The sequence below is a fragment of the Peromyscus eremicus genome, chromosome 5, assembly GCF_949786415.1.
Source record: "Peromyscus eremicus chromosome 5, PerEre_H2_v1, whole genome shotgun sequence".
NCBI classification, from domain to species: Eukaryota; Metazoa; Chordata; class Mammalia; order Rodentia; family Cricetidae; genus Peromyscus; species Peromyscus eremicus.
Window position 1 is genome coordinate 97,437,887 of NC_081420.1, and position 23,416 is coordinate 97,461,302.

Consider the following 23,416-nt stretch of genomic DNA (forward strand, 5'->3'; position numbering starts at 1 on the left):
AGCTCACGTGACTGACTGGCTGCTCAGGGGCAGACAGATGCTGTGGGGAGTCCTCTGTATACAAAGACAGGCCGGGGTGGTGGTGGCTGGGGAGCCAGCCCTGCAGATGCTGTTAAGTGAAACCTGATGTGGCGACATGAGAATCTGCAGAACGCCTCACAAACAACCTTCCCTGGGATGTTTTGGATTGAGTTTTGTGGCTATGACGTGAAGGAGCCTCACATGTCAGGATAAAAATAGCTCTGGCCTCAATACACAACCCAAGTTATAGTGCAACAGAACCAGATGCAAAAAGATTAGCCACCCAGCTCAGACTCTACTTGCAAGGTTTCACTCTATACCTTCTTCCCTGCTGAGGTCAGACCCAGGGATCTGGGCCGTCCAACTGAGTAGCTATTAGGATTTGCTGACTTGAGGAGGTAGGACAAGGGCCAGTGGCTATTGAGAGCACATCCAGGAGGCCAAAGGAACAGAGGAGACCTGGACCCTGTTGCTGATTCAGCCCGCCCATGGAGACAGTGAGCTGCTTTCTCATCTGGGACCATCGTAGAGAAAGGAGTACAGTCCATTCTTGGCACACAAAGTGCTTCATGAAGCTGGGTGGTGGCGGCACACACCTTTAATCCCAGCACTTGGGATGCCAAGGTAGGAGGATCTCTGTGAGTTCCAGGCCATCCTGGTCTATATAGGAAGCTCTAAGACAGTCAGGGCTATACAGAGAAACCCTAACTCCAAACCAAACCATAACAACAACAACAAAAAAAACGTACTTCATGGAAGGGAGTGACTGGGAAGCTGGTATGGGACAAAAAGGAGAATGGTGGGAGAGAGCAACTCCCCTAGAATTAAGTGGCTAGAAGGAAGGGAAGCCATGCTGGTGTTTTTGTTTTTTGTTTTTTTTTTTTTGAGAGAGTTATAGAAATGGAGGTAGCACTCACTCCATGGCTTCATGGACACACCACCACCCTGGTGACCTGATCCCGGAGGTAACCACCCTAGACAGGAGCTGGAGCCTCACTCATATCCAGGAGGCGTTCCAGCTGTTTGGCTCACAGCACAAGACAAGATATTCAGCCACAGAGGGGCTTAGAAGTAATTCTCAGCTTTTAGGGGAGCAGTGGGGCCACACAGCCATCTGCTATCCGGAAGGGCTGCTACCGAAGCAAGGGCTAGGGCCAAGGTCAGTGCTAAGGGAGAGAGCTAGGACTGACAAGACCAACCAACAAGGAGTATCGGTTGCAGCCCAAGCGGACACCTTCTTGGACAATGGGACCGGGGAACTTCAGCTCACACACCCTTGGTGACCTGTTCATGGCCATCCTTCATTTTAATCATCTCTAAAAAAAGAGTACTCATCCTTCCTGGGTACCTGCTGCTAGAGATTCATACATGAATAAAACCTAGCTCCTGTGGCCTGAGATCACAAGAACATACAAGACATTTGGTGATCCTGACAAAACGTGAGTCTAGAAACAGGGATGACCCGAGTGTTTGCATTTCTGATGACTCTGGGTTACCAAGGATTGGAACCTACACCTCTGCACCTTGGCGGCAGGAGGGGCCTTAGCTGGTCACAGCCAAGAGGGAACACAGGTCAGTTCCACCATCTACCCTGACAAGCATGAGGGGCTTGAGGGAGGCAGCCTTGCAGAGGGAGGGTCTCACCAGAACTGACCCGAGCGGTCCTGTGATCCTAAGGACAGCTGCCAAGGCAGTTCCTCACAGCAGAGTGCTGATCTTAGCCCTGCTATGGAGGAGCTTCCAAAGCCCCCAAGCACTCCATCCTAGCTTAGAAGATGGGAAAGTGGTACCTGAGGCAGGAACCCACTACAGGCCACAGGCCGCAGATCTTTCTGCTACCTCTCAGGAGCTAAAAGGATACATAGGCTTGGAGGTTCAAAGAGCAAGGGGCAAGGCTCTTAAGGGAGCTGTGACAGTGAGCTGTGGTTAGAGTAAGCAGAAGGAAGCAGGACAGGAAAGGAGGCTCCTTCTATGTAGCCTGAGGCCAGAATGGGGTCTCTGGAATCACTGTGAAGAAAAGAACTACTTGTCCGGGAACTGGCAGGTTGGAGCCAGAGCTGGGAACAGGATACCCAGACCAGCTCTTAGACCGATAGCTAGGTTCCTACTGCTCCTCCCCTCGGGTGAAGGAAGCTTCCAAGGGTGGCAAAGATGGGATTCTCATGGTCCTCTGAGTGTGGGTTAGACAGCCGGGTTCCTGGGCCAGTACAAATGCCAGTCACAGTCCTCAGTCAAGGGACTAAAGCATGCTCTCCTCTCAGAGTTGCTGGATGGAGCTGGGCGATCCAGGTGAACAACCCTCTAAAGTGCTTAGCGCAGGGCCAGGTTTCAGTAAGTGCATGCAATGATGGCCGCTATTGTGACCACTGTTACCACAGGGAGAAACGGCCTAGTTCCTGAAAGCCTACTGGGCTTCTTCCAGAACTTGTCTGTCTGGTGATAGGAAGATACTGCTGACATCTGGTCACAATGGCCTGGGCTGCAGGGGATGAAGTGGAATTGGAGCATTTCACCTTTGTCCCTTTCAGAGCTAGAGGTGGAGACACCAGACCAGTAAGCCCTGCAGGGTATGTTGCCATGAATAGTTTTTGGTCATCAATGGAGTCGGGAATAGAAACTTGCTGAGCATGGACAAAGTCATCCCTAGCTCCTCCCGAGTGGCAGTGCACACCTGTAATCCCAGCACCTGGGAGGTGGAGGCTGGATGATTTGGATGATTTAAAAATCAAGGTTATCCCTGGTTACCTGATGAATTTAAAGCCAATCTGGGATACATGAGACTCTGCTTAAAAAAAAAAAAAAAAAAGAATGGGCCATGGCAAGCAGGGAGGTCATGGCAGACGACACTTAGCCCAGACTGCCACACTACTACTTACTTGGCCATGGACCCTGAGGGTACCTGGGTCTCCCCAGGTCTGATACCTGCCCGATAGCAGAGCTGTCCAGGCCTTGGGAGAAAAAGATATGGATCTTGGGTTCTACTAATTGTTCTGTGGGTCAGGGTGGTCCCACAGAGGCCTGGTTACTGTCCCTTCTTTCCACAGCTTGGTAATACACTTGAAGATTTCTGAGTCAGTTAGAGATGGTATATAATGACTGAGCCCCAGGAGTCCCAGAGTGGGAGACAGTTTTCCTCAGAGGCCCTTGCCTAGGCAGCTCTCCTGCTGTTCTGGAGGAAGTTCTTTTCTGGATAAGAACAAAGAGGTGGGACACAGACCTGGGTCTCTGTGATGGGGTAGAGAGATGTTTATGGTAGGTCATGTGAGAGGAAAAATCCCATGTGGGCAACTCTGTCTCCAGTGCCCTGGGAACCACTGTGGTAGTGCATTTAGGGCAACACAGCACTCATCCAGGCGTGTGATGTCTCTTCCCCATCACTGTGTGGGATCTGCACCATTTGAGTGTACAGATCTAATGTGAAGGAGGGGCATTGGCTTCCCTGCAGATGCCCTGACATTGCCTTCTAAAGTTCCTGCACGGAGGGTGGAGTGATTTCCTCTTATGGGACACAATGCTGCAGTCTCAGGTTCTCAGATCTGTGTCCTGGAGAGGTGGAGGACAGTGGACTCTACACAGGAAGAAGGGCTGGTCTTGCATCCTCTGTCCATGTGCACATATACATGGGTGCACAGAAAGAGACAGACCGCAGTGCATGCCCAGGAAGTAATTTGGGGAAGAGCAGCCCTCAGAGCAATGAGGACATTTCCTGCATGCTTTCTGACCTCAACACCACCCCACATATCCATGGCATCCACCGTGGGCCTCTCAAGGCAGCTGAGCCAGGAGAGGGCAGAGGGCATGCTGGCTTCCTGTATTCTTTTCTTACTGATTTGCTCTTGACCTTCTAGAGTCATGAACACACTGTAAACTCTGATGCCAGCTGCGGAGATGCAGATGTGAATGCATCTCCTACCTGGAGGGTCTCATAGACCCAAGTTCCAAAAAGGGCTCAGGCTAACGTTTTGGCTCCTGGTATTGTGAGTTTGTGAAGGAAATCGCAGTATTGGCTCTAGGCACTTCCTTGGGATTCTTCCAAGGACTGACTTTCCGCCCATCTGGGATGTTCTGTTGTTTTTCCTATGACTTCTGAGTGTCCCTGGCCGATGTGAGCCATTCCGATAGCCTCGGCAGACCAGGGTGAGAGCTCCCACTACTTCAGCCTCAGGGTCTGCACATTTTCGTGGGGAAAGTAGCTAAGATTCTGAGTTCTCTGCCATGTGAGTACCCGCAGCTCTTGTCTCTAAGCAGCAGCACGCTTTTGATACCCGATGGCCCCCAGGAACCTTGCAGGATCCCAACTCTAGAGTGGATGCCTAAAGTAGGTTCTTGGCTCATACCCTCAGGAGCAGGAACCCACATTTCAGCTGTCAACTTCTCTGTGCCCAGAAGGAAGAGAAAACATGCTTATAGATGAAGTAAAAGACCACAGAGGGTCCTGGGAGCACTCAGTCTGCCCAAGGCTCATACAACCTTCTGCTGCTGCACCCTAAAGATGGAGAAGATGGTGGGGTGCTGTCTCCTAGGGAGGAAGAACCACTGCAGGGTTCCTTTCTTCTGGACTCTTCCCTGCCCCCTCTACCCCATCTAAGGAAAAGCCTTCTCTCCATCCCAGTGTAGCTCCTACTACCTGTTCTGCACACCATGCTTGATCTTTGCCATCTGTCCCCCAATTGGGGGGCTGGCCCCTATGTGCTGACTTGGAGACAGGGTAGAGAATGGACTCCTTTGCTGAGGGACAGGAGGTGGGAGCCACAGCAGGGGTCCTGGCATCAGGATATGGGAGCTGCTTCCTTGACCACAGCTGATGACTGCCCAGGGGAAACTGGTCTCCTGAGTGAGGAAGTGATGGCATCCTGGGGAAATGGGAGAGAGGAAGCCAAGCCAGGCTGCTGCTAGAGTCCCTCACTCTCCACATCAAACAGAATGTGCTGCAGGAGAGCCGAAGCTGGGCTCCCATGTGCCTTCTGCTGTAGGGCTTTGGAGACCCAGAGCTTTCTTTGTCATGGAGGTGTCCTCAGAACACAGCCTGTGATTTGACTTGGCATGTCCAGGGCTGTACCAAGGCCCGTGAAGCCCTAAAAATACTCTGAACTTCTTAGACACTGGGCATGGAATATGGCTTCTACTGGGGCGGGGCAGATATGGGCCCAAGGCTAGGGGCCAGAAAACCACTGAACTACAGGAGGGACAATGTCACTGAAAGTTTGTAAGTGTATGTGAAGCTAATGAGGTCCTTGTGTCTAGACGGCACGAGGGGTTCAAGGGACAAAGACCTGGCAAACATCCAAGACTCATTGGGTAATTTCCTACCAATCTGTGTCCTTGGGCCTTTTTAAGGACCATGTGGCTGAGAGAGGTGCTCTCTGCCTAGGAGAGGAGGAGCTAGGCAGTGTGGCCAGGGGGAAGAGCTACCTGCCACCCCGAAGGAACCCGAGGAACAAGCACCAGGAATGCCTTGGCTACCTTCACTTGCAAGGACAGCCCGGAAACAGCCTGTTTGAATTATCCTGTCTCTTGCCTGGGCCGCCTGCCATGCTGAGAGCTATTCTGAGCTTTGGTGAGGAGGAAATGGCTGCCTAGCCTTTTTCCACCTGTGAGACCCAAGATTGAAGGTCCTGGCTGGTTGCCAGTCTGTGGAGAAATTGCCTCAGAGGGTTTTGTGCTTAGTCAGTGGTTCAAAAGCATCAAAAGAGCTGAAGATGAGGGAAAAGGGCTGTGAGGGTCTCTTTGGGGACTACTGGAGTGTGAGTCAGGAGGGCTGTCTCTTTTGTGGTAGAAGACCATGGGCAGGCAATCTACTGACCCTCATACACGGCAGAAGAGCCTTATGAGTGACCTCCTGGTACAAGTTAAGATCCAGTACTAGCATTTTCTCAGGACAGAGTCCTCAGGGAAATACTTACTGGGAGCCGTTAGCATGTTGGCTCTGCTGGAGGTGTGCACCTGAAGCTCCGAGTGGCTGACTCGGAAGTCAGGGCCATCAGGTGCGCCTGGGTCATCCGTTTGGCCTGCAGGGGAGGAAGCAATTTCTGCCAACACCTCCAGATCCTTCAAGACAACCTGGGGAGACAAGCGGAGGATGAAGGACAAACTCCCTACTGTGAGCTGAGCTGATGTAGCAGAGGTGACATCAGAGATAAGGAGTGTCTTGTAGGGCAGGGAGGGGCCAGCAGGCCAAGTGCTGCTCGTCTATTGCCATGAAAGGGCTTGGGAAAATGTTGTGAAGGTATGGATTAAGAGGCCACTGAGGGTGATGCCTAGGAAAGGAAGCTCATCAGACTGGAGAATCTTCTTCCTGCAGCCCTCTTCTTTGATTCTGAACAAGGATTAGAGGGGGCTCCTTGAGATGCAGGTCCTGGGCATCAGGATGAACCATACACAGGATGTATCTCATGGCCTCTGTATTGTATGAAGCCTTGGTCCTGTCCTTCCTTGTCCAGATGTCACTGCAGAGGTGAGCACCAGGCCACACAGAACCCAAAGGGCCCTCTATATTTTGAGTGTGATTTTGGCCTTCAGCGCTAAAAGGCTTTCTAACATCCAGACAGGGATATCTCCCAAGTGTTCCCACTCAGTTCTGGATGGGGGCAAGGCCTCTTCAGCTGCCTACCTGCCTACTGAGCTCTTCCAGGGAGAGGCAGAATACAAGCGCAAGTTATGCTAGGCCATATGGCCCTCTTTCCTCTAGGGCTGCCTCTGAAGTGCCCATAGCCCCGAAACTGCATCATTTCACTTGGCACCAGAGCTGCAGGATGGCATAGTCCATCCCATTGTGGCATTATACAGTGGGGACATGCCCTGTTGGGAATGCATCACCATGGATGCATGCCCCTTGTATAAGTGTCATCAGTCCCAAGCCCTGTGTTACACCCCCCACATGGAGCTCCTCCCACTGCAGGCCTGCCAGCTCTATCTGCTCCCTACTCATCGGTTCTTAGGAAGGCCTGCCTCAGCCTCACTCACAGTACATCCTTGGGACTAACCCTGGCACCCAGTGCATGCTCAGCAAACATGGGCTGACGACGACGACAGGGACAACTGTGTCTTCATTGTGCTACCTTGAACCCAGATCAAGAATTAATCACTGGGTGGCATGGGAAGAGGAGGGGGAAAAAAAAAGAACCATGGTAGGGAAGGGGACCAGGGGAAAAGCTGCAGAGCTCTGTGGGTGGGGCCCTGAGAGGTTAGCTGGGTAGAATATGGTAAATACAAGGTCAAGATCAGGCTAAGATGAGGGGTCCTTTTGGGGTGATGAAATGTTCTGGAATCAGATAGTGAAGATGGTTACAAAACCCTGTAAGTACAAATGCTCCTCAACTGAAGATGGGGTTATGTCCTAATATACACACTGCAATTTGAAAATATCATAGTCCATATACCCAATCTATGACTACTGGAGTTCATAACACAGTACACTGGAGACAGCAAGCTGCTTCCCTTCAAGATCACAAGGCTCACTGGGAGCTGCTCATCACCAAAGAGTACAAAGTGTGGTGCACACCTGAGATCCCAGCACTTAGGAGGGAGAGGTAGGGTCAACTTGGGTTTGGGGAGATGGCTCAGTGGGTAAGATGCTTGCCCTTCAAGCAAGAGGACCTCAGTTTGGATCTCCAGCATCCATGTAAAAAGTAAGGCACAGTGGCACATGTCTGTAACCACAGTGCTGGAGTGGAGGAGACAGGCAAATCCAGGGGGCTTGCTGGCCAGCCAGTCTAGCTAAAATGGTGAGCTCTAGGTTCAGCGAGAGACTGTCTCAAAAAAGGTAGACAGCACAGGCTAGATGGCGAGATCAATTCCCAGAACTCACAAGGTGGAAGGAAAGGACCAATTACTACAAGTTGCGCTCTGACCTTCATTTACATACATGTGCCATGACATGCACGTGTGTTTAACAATGGAAAGCGCGTGGTCTCTGAAATGTGAAAGTGGTTCAATGAGTTCAGGTAATAAGCCAGGGCCTTTCCCTATGCTATGTGGTTGTTACTTTTCTTAGCTTCTGCTTGACCAGCTTTCCTGTACCATTGTTGAGGCTCCCTCTGCCTGCTCACCCTTTCTGGCCTCTTGGTCTTCTCTAAGCTGTATCACATGTTTGGCACATGATCTAAACACCTTGCCTGCACCTTGGCCTCCTCTAGGCTGGTCACGGCGTCACTCACACAGATACCACCTCTACTGCTCTCCCACCACAGGCCCTGAGACGGTCTTTAGGTCTGTATGAGCTCTAGTCCTGATCAGAGCTGCACTAGACACTGGGTTGTAGGAGGCAGTCAAAGCCACCCTTGCTTATGGCTGTGGGCATAAGAAGCCACAAGTGATGGCCCTTGCCAGGAGCTTCTTGTCTGCCTGTCCTTTGGTGTACCGGAATTTGGGTTTTACTTGCTCTTGGAATAGGTTCTGTTTGTTGAATTGTAGGAAATGGATCTGCAGTGGCTGGAAAACATGGCCCCTACCCTACCCAGCCCTGTCAGATGGCAGGAGCAAAAGCTAGCACTGTGCCAGGCCAAGAGCCAGAGGAACCTAGGTGGGTTTGGGTTGTAGGCCTAGGTCTGTTTTCTGAAAGGAGGAGTCTCCAGCAGGCTCTCCTCTAGGAATGGAAGAGACAGAGGGAGGAGGGTGTGGCAGGGAAGCAGATGGCACAGTTATGAAGAGTTTTGAAAGAGAAGCAGACCCTAGCCCCCATCATTCTCTGGAACTCGATTTCACAAGCAAGGCCCTTCCCAAAGGTCTGGAATGGGGAACTAGATCAGAGACTTGGAGTTGGGGACAGTGTGGGGTGACTCACCCAAAACTAAACAGCAAGGCAAGAATCAAGCCAAGAGTTTTACAGTAATCAGAGTTTCCATAGGGGTACTCCCACTCCAAGGTGTTACTAAGAGAACTGCAAACATATGTTCACACAGATACTTCTATGTGAACACTCATACTAGCTGAACAATGGAAAGTCCCTCTTCTGATAAACGGAATGTGGTATATCCATTCCACAGAAAATGACCTGGTCATAAAAAGAAATGAGGAGGGGGCTTGGCTCAATGGGTAAAAACACTTGCTGCACAAACTGATAAGCTGTCGGGCACACTTGGAGTCTCAGTGCTTCTGTAGTGAGATGGGAGACAGAGATGGCCTGGCATGTGCTGTGATCAGTAGAAACAACAGATCCTGGCTCAATAAAACAGAAGGTAAGAACTGACTCCTGAAAGCCATCCTTGACTATGGCATGCGTACACACTCCTGAGAGCCATCCCTGACGATGGCATGCGTACACACTCCTGAGAGTCATCCCTGACTATGGCATGCGTACACACTCCTGAGAGTCATCCCTGACGATGGCATGTGTACACACCACACACACAAATTAAAAAAAAGTATAGTGGCCTATGTAGCAATAGGAAGAGCCTCATAAATACTTGCTAAGTTAAAGAAGGTAGGTACACAAAGCTACAAACTACAATGATTACATGAAATACCTAGATGAGACAAATCTGAAAAGATGAAGGTTCATTTGTGGTTGCCAGTAGTTAGGGTCGAGACTGCTAATGGGTACAGTTACTTTCTTGGGGGAAGGGTTCGGGGATGAAATGTCTTGGAATTAGGCAGTAGTAATGGTTGTGCAATCTGGCGAAAACATTTTAAAAACTGCTCAGTTTTGGTATATGAACTGAATGGAAAACATAAGAACTAAACCAACATTTCAAACTGGCACCCTAATTCCCAGTCCTGCGGCGTTTTTAGAGAATTTACTTTCTTTCACCACTGCCCAAGTGGCAGTTCTTTCTAATGCTCTATGATCTGACAACTGATTCAGACTCAGGAGAGATAAAAAAGAGGAGGAATTCACTCTAGTCTCCTTCTAGCAATTTGCTTCTACAAGTCATGCTGCTCCTCTCAGATCTGTCTGTGCAGGTGGACAGGGGCAAATGCCCTCTGAGCAACAAATCCTGGAGGTCAAATGTTCTGAGTGAGAAAAAGTACAGGCAAGCAAGGCTGACTGGGGACATGGTATGATTATACCAGGCCAGCTCTGGCAAGATCCCTGACACCAGGTACACGACCCACTAGACGTCCAACATGTACCTTTTTTCCATCTGAAGAGATGCCTAGGAAGAACCAGTAGCACGCAAGAAGAATGGTACAATGTCACGTCTCCTGGAGCAGCCCAAGAACCAGGCTACAAGGGACAAGGAGGTCAGAGGAGCAAGCTGTACTTGCCTCTGGCCAGAATTAACACTCTCAGTCACCATCAATGTCACCTTACACTCTTCCATGAGGAATCTGATTTGTACAGTCACTAGCTCAAGATAAAGAGTACCTGCTTTATACCCAGCTCTGGTCCTTAAACCTAAGCTTGTTAATAAAACTAATCAGGGCTTTGTGGTCAGACATTCCAGACTTCCAACCCCCACCCTAGACCAGTTAATGTCATCCAATGCAGCTCTCCTCTTCCCAATGCCTACTGAGTAGCTACTATTGTTCTGTTCTGACTATAGGAGACATAGGGCTAGACAGGACAGGCTCTGACTGAATCATAGGCTATAGGATGCAAAATTAAACATTTACTGAAAGAGAACCTCTGGGCCTCAGGAACCAGCAACTTGGTCTGAGGGGAGCCAGGAGCCTTTGGAAGCATTTGAACATGCATCTACCAAGGACGTGTGTGTGTGTGTGTGTGTGTGTGTGTGTGTGTGTGTGTGTGTGTGTTTTTGCGCGCGCGCGCGCGCGCGCGCAGGGCATTTGAAACATTTTCTTAACTAGCATAAGCTGCTTATGGATGCAGAGAACAACTTGGCACATTCCAGGAAACAAAGCTTGTGGTGCTTTAGCTACAGAGAGGGATGTGGGGGCTGGAAGGTGTGTGTAGCTGGAAACCAGGCTCAGGTGGTAGGCAAGGATGGACCGTCACAAGCTTAGGACCCACACAAAGGAATCTGGGCTCTATTTTGCAGGTAATAGCATCTCCGCTTCCCTGTATGTACAAATGGAGGCTTGACCATGCAAAGCTTCCCTGAAGGCTGTGAGACCAGCTGGCCCTCTGTGCCCAAGGATTCAACCAATTGGACTGAAAATATTAGGTGATGTACATATATACAGGACATGTAAAGGCTTTTTTCTTGTCTTATTTCCTAAACAATGAAGCATAATAAATAGTACTGCCATAGAATTTAACTGTATTGGGTATAATATGCCACCTAGAGACTACTTAATGTGCATGGAACACAGTATGTAGGTTATATGCAAATACCGGCCCATTTTATAGAAGGGATATGAACATTTTCAGATTCTGGAATCCAAAGGGTCCCTGGATCAATCCCTTATGGATACCAAGGAACAAGGGTACTTCATGTGTAGAGCACAGAGCAGGCACAAAGAGTCTGATTTACCACTCTTATTACACGACTTTTAATCCCAACACCAAGCTGTTAATGGCCTTGGCTTGGTGATGGGGTGGGACTAGCAGTGTTCACACTGAGGGTTTTTCATGAGACTGTGTATCATCCATCTCTGCATTACTGCCTCCTGCCCACTGGACAGGAGGGCAGAGCCAGGAAGGCTGCACATTTTGCATTCAGAACTCTCTTATTTTAGAAAGCCTAACATCAAAAAGCAAATGAATGCAAATTACACTTCAATTGCACAATTAAAGCCGGAAATGTTGTCTACAGGTTTCTTTGGTGATCCCAGCCACTCCTCCTGTGCTTACAAAGCAAATGATTTGTTTCTGGTCCTAGGGACTGGCAAAAAGCCCACAGCCCTGCCTGGGGTACCATACATGCACAGGTGCACACACAATGAACTGACCCTTCCTGCCCCTTAAATAGAACAGAATGGAGGAAGGGAAGGGGCTGCTTGAATGGAGGGCAAGGAATGACTTATGGTGGATACTGGGGAGCTACTGTGGGACTATATAGTAGCTCTCTGACATTAGCTCTAAGTGGTCAAATCCCGTTGCTAGCTGTTTCTCAGCTGACTCATAATTCCAACTTGGATCTTGAGGCTTTGAAGCAACAATCAAAATAAAGACCTGGCCCAGGGAGGAGAGCTATTGCAGAGAAGGTCTTGTCAACAGGGGCTCTGAGAGAGACAGCAGAGGTCCCTCTTGTCAGACCTGGCTTTGACTCTGTGCCCGGCCAGAGTCACTTCCCTGGAGACCCTGCAATCCTTGGAGTGTGGGTAGGAAGCTGTGGGACAAGGATCCCTGCTCAAGGACCCCACAAGGCCAGAAGGAAAGGCCCCAGAGCCACAGACATGTGGCCACTCTCACTCTACCCCCAGAAACCCTGATTCAGTTCTTCTGCCAGTGAGCAGGCTGCTGGGCCCATGCCCATGGCTGGCCTAGAGTCCTGGCTCTGAGGATGGGGACTAGCTCAAAGAAAGCAGGAGGAAGCCATACCAATTAGTATGCGCTACACAGCATTTCTGCAAAATGAATATAAAACACTTGTGCTTTCTTTTTGTGTGAGAGAAAGAAGAGGGGAGAGGGAGGGAGGTTACAAGAAAGCAATATTCTGCAGGAGCAGAAGCGCCTGCTGTTACCATGGCAGTGGGAGGGGGCGGGGAGGGCCATCAGCTGGTCCCTGGTTCTGGAGTGCAATGTGCTGCCTTGACTCCTTGCTGGAGTGCAAGGGTCAAGGTCGAGGACAGTGAGTACAGACAGCATCTGTCAAGTTATCTCTGAGGGAAGCCTCAGGAGTTGGAAGAAAGGGGCCTCATATTTCCCATGGGGTGGATAGCAGAGAAGAGAAAACCAGGGATTCCTAAGACGATGCTCTTTGTTGGAGACAATTTTATAGCAGCAAATGGCATTTTCCATATAGGATAAATGTGGACTCTGTCATCTGTCACTATCATTTTCCAGCAGCCAAGGGCAGCTCTCTCCTGGACTGTGCTGCTTCTCTCCTATCTTTTGCAGAGAAAGGTCTGTCAACAGGGGCTCTGAGAGAGACAGCAGAGGTCCAATCCTCTTGTCAGACCTGGCTTTGACTCTGTGCCTGGCCAGGGCTATGATGTTCTACACTTCCCTGGAGACCCTGCAATCCTTGCCATCACTCCAATCCCTGCCTAGAGCCCAGCTCAGGAAATGATGTAGGCCTGGAAGGCTCTCTGCCTTTCCAAGGCACTGTGGCTGCTCCTCTGGCCCAGCTTGTAAGGCTCTAGTCTGCAGACAAGGACTGCAGACTCAAGTCCCCACACTGGGGAGCCGGTCCTTGTCTCCAACCCACACTCGGGCTCTAAGCCCCAGGCAGTCACTTAGCAGATAAGGACCTGTAGCACGGGGAAGGAAACAGAAGATGCATATAGTTTAGAATAGCTGCTGCCAAAGGGATGGATGGACAAAAGTCCCACTTTAAGGTACCCACTGAGCTCTAGGAAGCATTAGGAAGCTCTAAGTTTATACAGCCAAATGCTAGTTGAGGCTCTAGGTATCAGTTGGCTCAGCAACCCAGCTCCTTCGAAGGGGAATCTTTTTTCCATTGTCAAGAAATTCCCAAACTGTGCTCTCTCCACTGCTGGCTGGGAGGAAGCTCCAAGAATGTTCCCAAGAGGCACACTTTGTACTGGCAAGAGAGATGGATGCAGCTCCAGAATTTGGACGCTGCACTCTGGCCAGTATAAGCCAATGCCAAGGAATATCTGAAGCCTCTGTCTGGAACAGCTGATTGTAGTGCCTTGCAGGTGACCTGGGCCAGGTCAGGCTGCCCCTCATGCTGTGAAGCAAGGCTGACAGGAAGGGCAGAGGCACTGAGGCCTGGCTTTCACAGGAACCTTGGGCTTTCTGCTTCTGCCCACATAGAAACCTGTTCCTTTTGTTTTAAGGGTATAGCTCAGTGGCCAGGCCTCCTCCATTCCTGACCACATATGACTTGGCTCTTGCTGCCTTGGGGCTTGGGGAATCAGCCAGAGAATTCACCCTAGGAAGCCAGACTGAAGGCCAAGAGCAGTGGGAAATGCACCCACACCAGCTGGCACTGGGGCTGGAGGCCTCCACCCTAGACACAAGGTAAACAGGAGCTGCAAAAACCCAGAAAGCAGCAGGCAGGCTGGCATTCTGAGCAAAGCTGTGGTCTACATGGCACCACTAGAAGCCTGCCTACTGCAACCAGATGAGCACTGCCCAAGAAAAAGTCCAGGACTCGGGTGGGTAAGGAGGTCTGTCCAGGTGTGGACACATTTCCTTTCCTATTAGAAAACCACTCAGGTTACTTTCCAGTGTCTTGGCAAAGCAAAGTAACTTCCAGCTGTACACACACACAGCTCACAGATAATGTTGCCTGACTCTGAGTACACATCCTAGGGGGATTTGGGCAGCTTTTTTTGTTTTTCCAAATGGACTTTGGAGATCTTCCCTAGTGTCTAGACCTGGATTGTCTATCCAAAGGCCAGTACCTATGCTACTGTCAGTCCCACTGATTAGTCGTGTAGGTTAGTGTAGATGATGCTGGTGGTTGCCCCTCTTGGGATACAGGAGAGAAGAAAGGGCAGCCTAAGGTAGGCCCCACTGAGAGAGCAGACTGGTGACCCCAGCCCTGAACCCCACAGCTTTTCCTTCCTGCTGATCCAGCCATTCTCACTTGTACTGTCCTGAATTCCTAGCTCTTAGGGTTGGAAATTCTCTGAGGCGGGTAGCGAACTGAGTGCAGCTGGAGAGTGGTCCATATGCACCCTGGAGTTCTGTCGCCAGGTGATGAGCCCCTGCACTGTGGTAACCAGGAGAGGGGAGGGTTCCCGACTCCCCCATATCTCTGCTTAACCTTGGCTTATTGGTAAACTTCCCACAGCACCTGGCCTGAGATAGGGACAGGGCTGGGCAGGACCAGCACACTCTGCAGCCAACTTGGTTGTTCACCTTGTGAAGTGTTTTTGAGCCATCAGCTACGGGCTGCACAGACCTCTCTTACAGCTAACCTGCCATGGAGAGTGGTAAGTGCTATGAAGGGATGGATATAAAGCAGAGGAGTCCTGGCCCAGTCTTAATGTGCAGGAGAAAGTGTACTGGGGACAGAGACAGAAAGAGGGATGGAGAAAGAGGGAGAGACGGAAGGGAGGAGGACAAGGAGAGAGGGGAAGAGAGCAGGAGGGAGGGAAAGAGAGGGAGTGTAGAGGAGAGGAAAGGAGAGATCATACATGGGCTTCTGAGTGATTCAGGAAACCACCTCCAGATTCTGACCAAATACAGTCCTTAACTTCTCTGGGTTCTTTGAAACTAGTTTCCTCTTAGGTAAATGGGACACCCTCCCCCCCCCCTTCCAGAATCCTCTTGTGAGCCTGCTGGGAGGATGAAGATGAGTGCTGAGTATCAGGTCTGTGATAGAGCCAGTGAGTGGGCTGAACAGTCACTGTGGAGAGTGGTCCTCTTCTGGCCCAAGTGTCTTGTGAACCCACAGGAAACTGCCACTGAAATCCAGCTTTCCAGAGGAGGAAAAAAACCAACATAATCTGGAAGAACACTTGACTTCTAAAGATGCCAGGAGCATTATGTGGGGGCATGGGTGAGCACAGAGGGTTATGGCCTGGCTACTGTCTCCAGACTACATGGACAGGGAATGCGGGCTAAGAGCTGGGGGTCCCAGCTTCCACAAATCTCATGCTGGTCTCCTAATCAGAAATGTGCACCACACACATCTCCCGGGATTTTGTGAAAAATGCCAATGCCCAGGCAACCAGGCCTAGGCTGAGGGTTATAGCCGAGGGGATCTGGGATGAGGCCCAAGCAGCTGGCTCTGAAACTGCAGAGGATTCTGATGTAGTCTAGTTTGGACAGTGCTGCAGGGCTTTGAAGCCTAATTGTTGAACTTTGGCCTCTGAGGTGTGATCACTTTGGAAGTTCAAGGAGAGATGGGCATTGGGGGCCTGCAGCAGGACCAGGTGGTTTACCCAGACCTTTAAGTAACTCAGTTCCCTATCCCAGGAGAAAGCGGAATCCAACTTTGTTTATGGCTTCCTGCTGCAAGCAGGCCCCACCCCAGGAAAGCAAGCCTGCTTTTCTGCTGCCCTTCTCAGCCAACTCTTTCCCTTCCATCAGGGGCCAAGCAGAGGCCTGCTACACCATTCCACTCAGGGCAGTTACTGTCCTCATGGTTACATGTTTGCCCTCTGTCCCATGGAAGTATCTAGACAGACAAACAGACAGACCCTCCTGGCCCACAAAACTGGCTTTGTGGAGTAGGATGACTCCAGGCTTCCCGTGGTTACTGTGGGTTCCCCATTCACTCCAGGCTAACGGAGAGACTGTGAGAAAACTGTGAAATCTAGAATGAGAAAGAGCAGAGGCCCTCTAGACAGACACAACTGTTGTGTCCCCATCCTTGGCAACGACTTGTTGACAAGGACTCAATTTAGAAGATCTACATCCTCCCTAGGTCCCTAGGAGTGGCTCCAGGTACTTTTGCTGAGCTGTGGGGTATAATTGCTGAGGAGCTGGGCCAGGGGGTCCGGCTGTCCCTAAGAGGAAGACATGGGGATTGGGATGGGGCTCCAGTGTCTTCCTCTTGCTGTCTGGAAGCTCCTGTTGCCTGCCACTTGGGAGAAGAGGGAAGTAGAAACCTGCAGGGTCAGCTGTGGCAGAGTGGGGACACAGCACTGAGTGCCAAGGACAAGGCTCCTGTGCCTCAGTAGGGGAGAACCTTGAGGCCTCCATCTTCTCACATGGAGTAGGCTCCTGGCTGCAATAATTAAGCTCTTGGCTACTGATATTAGCTTAGTGTTATGGGTGGAGATTCTAACCTTACTGGATAATCTGATTTTAAAGAAACCAATGGAATTGAGGCAGAAGTGGAGAGGTTGTTTTTGTTTGTTTTGGAGAGTAGATGGAATGAAAACTGGAGTGAAATAAAAACGGAGGCAAGGAACTGAGAAGGAAGAACAAGTCCCATTCTTAGGGAAGACTGTCTGCTTTTGAGCACGAAGCATTAGTATTCCAGGGAGTAGAGTCAGGACCACACAAAGTCAGAGCTGGAAAGGACCAAGGACAATCCCGTCCAACTCCAGCGTCTCAGAGAAGAAAGCTGGTCCTGTGGAGAACTGGGTGGCATGGGACCAGAGGCCTCCTGAATTCTGAGACCCCTGGTGATCTCAGTCACTGGCCTTAGCTTTTTAGAAGACCAGATGGAGGATAGAGAGGGTTTCTGGTCTGAGCCTGGAGTGAAAGAGCTACCAACTCCCTGTCCCATTTCTGAGTAGTCCAGAGGTAGCCCACAAGAAAAGGCAAGGAAGCAAGGTCAAATGCTCAGAGAGAGAGGGTACATTCATAACTGAAGGCCAGCCACAGACAAAATTCTATTAGGGCAATATGAAACCAGTCCTACATGAAGCTGTACCCTAGTCTGAGCTGACCTCTGTTCACAGCAGAGACTCTATGTGGGGTTTTAGATCCCCTGGAATCAGATCTACCCAGCTCCCAATTCTAGCTCTTGGCTGCACGACCTTGGCTGTATGAACCTCCTAAGTCAAGCTGGGAGAACTGAATCCATTCTAGGACTGCTGGGTAGATTTGCTGAGACAACAGATGTTGGTATTAATTGCTACTTTGACAAAGACTAGCATCACCTGGGATACAGGCCTTTGGATATGCCTATGGGAGATTATCTTGCTTGTACTAATTGAGGTGGGAAGACTAGCCCATTGAGGGTGCCATTCCTTGGGCAGGGGATCCTGGACTGTATAATGAGAAAGGGAATTGTGCAGCAGCATGAATTTACTTATCTCTTTCTGCTTTCTGACTGTGGATATGTTACCAGTTTCTTCAAGCTCCTGCCTGATTTACCCCACTACGATGGACTGCATGTACCCTTGAATGTGAGCCAGTTCTCCCTTAAGTTGCCTTTGTCAGGGTACCCGGCCACAGCAACAGGAAAAGCAATGAAGACATAAGACAGAAGCAGTAGAACAGTGGACCATGTATGTCCCCTGTCCTCTCACAGGCACACTGCAGCAGGGTTCCTGAAGGAGACTGCCCCTGAGGCTATCAGAGGGGCCATCATTGGCTCCTCAAGTTGCCTTTGTACAAGTGCCTCTATTTAACTACAAGCCCGTATTAGGAGGCAGATCCTGAAATGGCTAATCTTCAACTGAAGGCCCTCCCTCTGGGGACAGAAGAGCCCCGGTCACCTTGGAATCAACAAGACCATAGCCTTCTCATAGCAAGCTGTTGTTGCAGCTTCCTTTTCATGTCAATGTCACTAAACAGAGGAGGAAAGCTCAAGCTCACCAGACTGAAGTGGCAAGACTTCTAGATAACGGGGAAATCAAGGTATGACTATGACTGTGAGACTGTGATTAGGTATACTGAGAAGCAAGGGGACTCAATGTGACAACAGGGCTGCTTGGCCTTGAGACTGAACTAAAGGTAGTCTCAGGGTGTGTGTGTGTGTGTGTGTGTGTGTGTGTGTGTGTGTGTGTGTGTGTGTGTGTGTAGGCTTCCCACTAAGCCAGATGTCCTGAGCTAAAGGTAGCTTCAGCTGGTGGGGTGTGTGTGTGATGACCTGAATTTGATCTCCAGAATCCACTCGGTAGAAGGAAAGAACTGATTCCCACAAGCTATGCTCTGACCGCCACACAGACATGGATATAGACAAACAGACAGACATATGAATAAATGTAAAATCAAAACGTAAAAAACAAAGTAGCCTCTCCCTGATCTGCTCAGGGCGCTAGGACTGGCACCTGCCTGGAGAGGCCACATTAAGAGTGCCGTCCAGCAAAGCCTGAGCTGCTCCTTCAGTTACAAATGAGCCCTGAGAGGGGCTTTGGCAGTGTGACTTGGCCAGGCAAGCCCTCTCCCTTGAGGGCCAAGAATCTCCTTCAGCTTTTCTGTTGCCTTTCTCCAGAGGCCTGCACCATGAAAACAAGTTTAACTTCCCAACCCCTGCCAGGGCAAACCCTTCCTCAAATGAGGTCCAGGGCCTAGCAGGCTCATCCCTGGGGGCCGTCCTATTGGTGAGGGACCAAGAGGCCCAGAATTGGAGACTAGCAGTATAGGCAGAGAGGTACACCAGTGAAGACAGCCAGCAGCTCAAGGATGCCCAAGTCTGCTTTCCTTAGGGCTCAGTCTAGACAGGGGTGCTCAGAGGTCTGGGTACTTCCGATACATCCCATCAGCTGAGGACAGGACAGGGAGTGGTCTGTTTTAGATCAGGGATCATCACTGTCCTTGCAGGGGACTCTCTCAAGTACCCTAAGTTATCCCTTAGACCTACCCCATGGGTGCATCAAAGGCCCACGACTACCACAGCTGTGAGCAATGCTCCGGGATGCTACAGGACACACTGGCTGGAAGGGTGGTTCTCATTCTCTTTGCTGCTTTTGCATCCCTCACATCAGGCTACCGCTCTTGTCAGCAGCTTCTCTTGACAGTGACTTTGAAGTTAAGAGAGGGGAAAAGCAAGGAGCTTCTCCTGGGTTGGTAATCTCTTCTGGGACCTGAGCTGCTGAGGCAGGGTATGCCAAACAAGCCATACTGAGAGGACAGGTCTACAGTAAGGTGGGACCCAGCAGGGTCTACTTACTGGTCTCAGAGAACTTGCTTCTGAGAGAGAGGCTATGGCTGCTGAGGTCCTAATGAGTCTCTGCCAATGATGTCCTTTTTCTCCCTGGACCTGAGGCAGCCAGCTAGAGGCCTTCCTCAGCTAGTATGAGGAGCAATGTTTCAGACACTGTGAAACATGCTGATGACAGGGTTCTAAGAAGTGAGGCTGGCACTGAATGCCAGCTCCAACCCAAGGCTGCTGGGGAGGCTGAGGGAGGAGAGGAAGGACATGAAGGGATGCTCTTTGCTTCCCCATTACCCATGCCTGGCTTTCTATCAGAACACAGGTTCCTTAGCCTGCTCTTTGGCCCACAGGCAGGAGGAAGACAGATACAAGGGCACCCTGTGATTAGGTACTGGCTGGAGAAACTGAGGGGAGAAGGCTGTGAGGAGACATGGGGCTCATCTTGCTGCGGTCTTCTACAGAAATCCAGATCTCCAGAGTCTAAGGAACCTCTGTTTACCACAGGGCCATGTTGCATTCTGGGTCCTGGGCTTAGCATCTGATGCTCACGAGTTCATTTAACCCTTCCAACACACCTGGAGGGAGGGAGGTGCCTTTGTTATTTTTCCTTTATGGGAACAGGCTAGCCAACCATTAGGTGGCAGAACCAGGATTGGACTGGACTGCCTGATCCTAAGGCTTGTGTCCCTAGCCACCAAGCTGCATTGTCACCCAGGAAGTGAACATTACCAGAAAGGGATGCCATTCTAGATCATAACAGAATAAAAATGTTGTGTTACCTTCACTATGAATACAATCCTCATACAAACCCTGAGGTGTTACTGAAGGACAAGATGACTTACTGGATATGAGCCTTGCTCCCAAGGCAGGGGAATTCAATGTTTTGAAAAAGCCAATTTCTCAATAGGTGAACCTGGGAGGACAGGAAGGTGACTGTGGTGGGCAGAGTCTGTGAGTGCTGTGTCTCTGTGTTCTGTCTAAAAGGCAGAACTAAAAGGTGTGGATTTTGTTAGCCTCATTTCATGGCTCAGGTAGGTTAAATTCCTTATGCAAGGCCACCACCAAGGATAGCCCAGAGGTAGGATTCTGCCCTGTGACTGGAAGCCAACTGTTCAGGCTGTCCACATTCACTCAGAGGGGACACATGGTCCTTCCAGGTCTCTTCTGAGACTGAGTGCCACCCCTCTCCCATGAGAATTCTAAATGTAGGCTGGGAACCCCCTACGTATGGGAAGCAAGGGTCACCTGAAGCCTCTGGGCCCAGCTATCAGGAAGGCAGAGAGGACCCTGTTTTCAGGGTGAGTTTTCTCAGGGAACCAGCAGCTGTCACCTGGCACCTTCTGGGAAGGGGAAGCGGCGGACCCTAGCATGGAGGTCCACCAGAAAGCTCTGAACATGTGCACTGCATTCCATGTTGGGGAAATCAGGGTCACATTCCTCATAACAAGTAATTGGATCTGTAGCTAACGGGAGGATTTCTACTTCAGTGCCAAGAATATTAATTTGACACCTGCAAACTGTTTCTGACAAAAAGGATTCCGATAATGTCTACAAGGAACAGGCGGTAGGGAGGAAACAGCCACTTATCCTGAAGAAAGGAAGACTAGACAATGCATGCCAGAAGGGTATGGCCTACCAATCTGTCACTCTGGCAGAACTGAAGAACAATGGCAGTCAAGACACTCTAGTGAGGCCACAGGCTAAGAGAACTGCAGAATACAGTGGGTGGGGATGAGCTAGGTCTCTGAGCTCTGTCTTCCCCATGCCTGGCTCTTGCATCATCAACACCTGGGTACATGCTGTCTCCTGGGATTAGTGGCTCTAAACCAGACTGAGGAACATAGTGTAAACCAGAGGGTTTATCACAGTATTACTGAGAGAGAAAAACATTTTCAACAGAGGTGACAAGTAGATGCCTTAAATATACAAAGAGCTTCCTCAAATCAATAAGCAAAGAAGACAAAGGATTTAGGGCCTTTTCAAAATATAAAACATTCCATACTGAACTGAGAATCTGCACGGAACAAGGGGGAACAGGGCTGTGATTCTTCTGGAGAAATCAGGAGGAAACCCAAGTGCCCACCTCCCCAGGTGGTTCTGTACTTGATGGGACACAGCATGGTAGTCACACAGGTAAAGGGATGGAGCTTTGCTTCAAACAGATCTGGTTTTGAGTTTAGGCTCCAGCAGCTCTTAGTTGTGGGCAAGTTAAAGTCTTAGGTTTTTTTTTTTTTTTTTTTTGTGTGTGTGTGTGTGTGTGTGTGTGTGTGTGTGTGTGTGTGTACTGCAAAATGGAAATAACAGAGCTACCTCCTCCCCCAGAACTGCTCTGAGGTTCTCTAACGTCTACAACCAGAGTCCAGCATGGTCTGTGAACCCCAGGCAGCTCCAGGGAGATCAGAGCAGTGCCTGGAAAATTTGGAAAAACCTACCATGGTACCTGTCCTGTATCTCCTACCGAGGACCCAGGAGGAAAGGACTCCTACTGCCGAGTCCACAGTGTGTCCTCAAGGTCAAAGAGACCCGGCAGGAATGGCACCCTGGTGAAGAACGAGAGTAGGGCACAAACCTGACTCACCAGTGATTATCAAGGTCCCCAGATCCCTTTAGAAAGGCAGGAAAGAGAGGCCATTCTCTCATAGTACCTCCCTGCAAAAAACTGTCCCCAAGATCAGCTTTAATCCTCTCCTCACGAGGCCCACAAGATGTGCCCCAAAGCCCTGACAACATTTGGCACTTCAGCAAATCGAGTTTCCACAGCCGCAACCTGAACAGAGCAGTTTAATGGACTGTATCTCCTACCTCCCACTAAACACACGCACACACAAAAGCCAATTCCAAGCAAAGGCGGCTGGATGGGATTAAACAACTCAGTTTAAAGGACTGAAAGCTCAGCTGCTCCCAGTGAAGGCCCACGGAAAGAGGCAATCAGCAGAGTTCTCCCTTTCTTTCTGCTCTGAACCTCTTGAGGAGTCACTCGGCTCACAGGAGAACTGGGCCACACATCCACCTGGCTCTCAAACTGCAAGGGGAAGGGGTGGGGAGAGAGGAGGGTGTACGTGGGCAGGAGGGGCCAAGGGTGGGCACACATCATCTATTTGGGACTTTTCTGGAAATGGAGAGAACCTGAGAGGACCAGGAGGGTGATACCTGCCTGCTGGCTTTTCTCATCAGCCCAGGCTCAAGAAAGCAAATTCAGGTTGCAGGACAGTTGCTAGGACCCTAAGTGAGCCTCATTCCAGTCCAGGGAAGACCAAGCTGCATCATTCCAAGGAAACTGAACTATGTCCTTTTCTCCCAACCCCAATCCCGTCCTCTCCCATGACCCTATTGCGCAAGTCATATGCCTACTGCTATGTGGAGACAAGGCTCTACCCATCCCTCACAGTGACTGAGAGCCCAGACAAGCGAGAGGCCACATCACAGCTTAGACCACCAGCATCTAATACACAGCCAGAAGGGCCCATCTGGATGATGGAGGATCTGTGTCCTTGAAAATAGGGATGCCCTGCCCCTTGGCTAAGAGGCAGAGGAGCCCTGAAAAGAACCCCTGCCCGAACTCTAGGGCAAATGATGCCAACAATGAAGGCAGAGTAATGGTGAGTTGGAATGCCCTGTCCCCATCCAGGGCACCCTGTCCTTTTCCCCAATAAAGCAAGGCTTTGGGACCAGTTTTAAGTTGGTGGCCCAACTGGTATGCAGCTGAAAGAATACAACCACATATCCCTTTACACACATCTGTTTCAACGCAAAACACATGTACTACTGCTATCCTCATCAGACAGAAGAGGAAACTGAGGCAGAGGAGTTCGGGCAGCAAGGCAGGGCCATACCTTGTTCTCAGGCAGGCTGACCTCAAAGCCACACTCACAACTATCTTCCAGGGAAAACTCAGGTAGAGCTATAAACTCATG

General features: G+C 50.2%; 1 protein-coding gene across 1 annotated transcript in view; it reads right to left on the minus strand.

Moving 5' to 3' along the window:
- Positions 1-23,416, minus strand: part of Vac14 (VAC14 component of PIKFYVE complex) — a 114,545-nt gene that overhangs the window by 43,534 nt on the left and 47,595 nt on the right. The window contains exon 13 of the mRNA XM_059264007.1: positions 5,925-6,081. Coding sequence (XP_059119990.1) covers positions 5,925-6,081 — 157 coding nt within the window. The remainder of the gene's footprint in view (positions 1-5,924; positions 6,082-23,416) is intronic.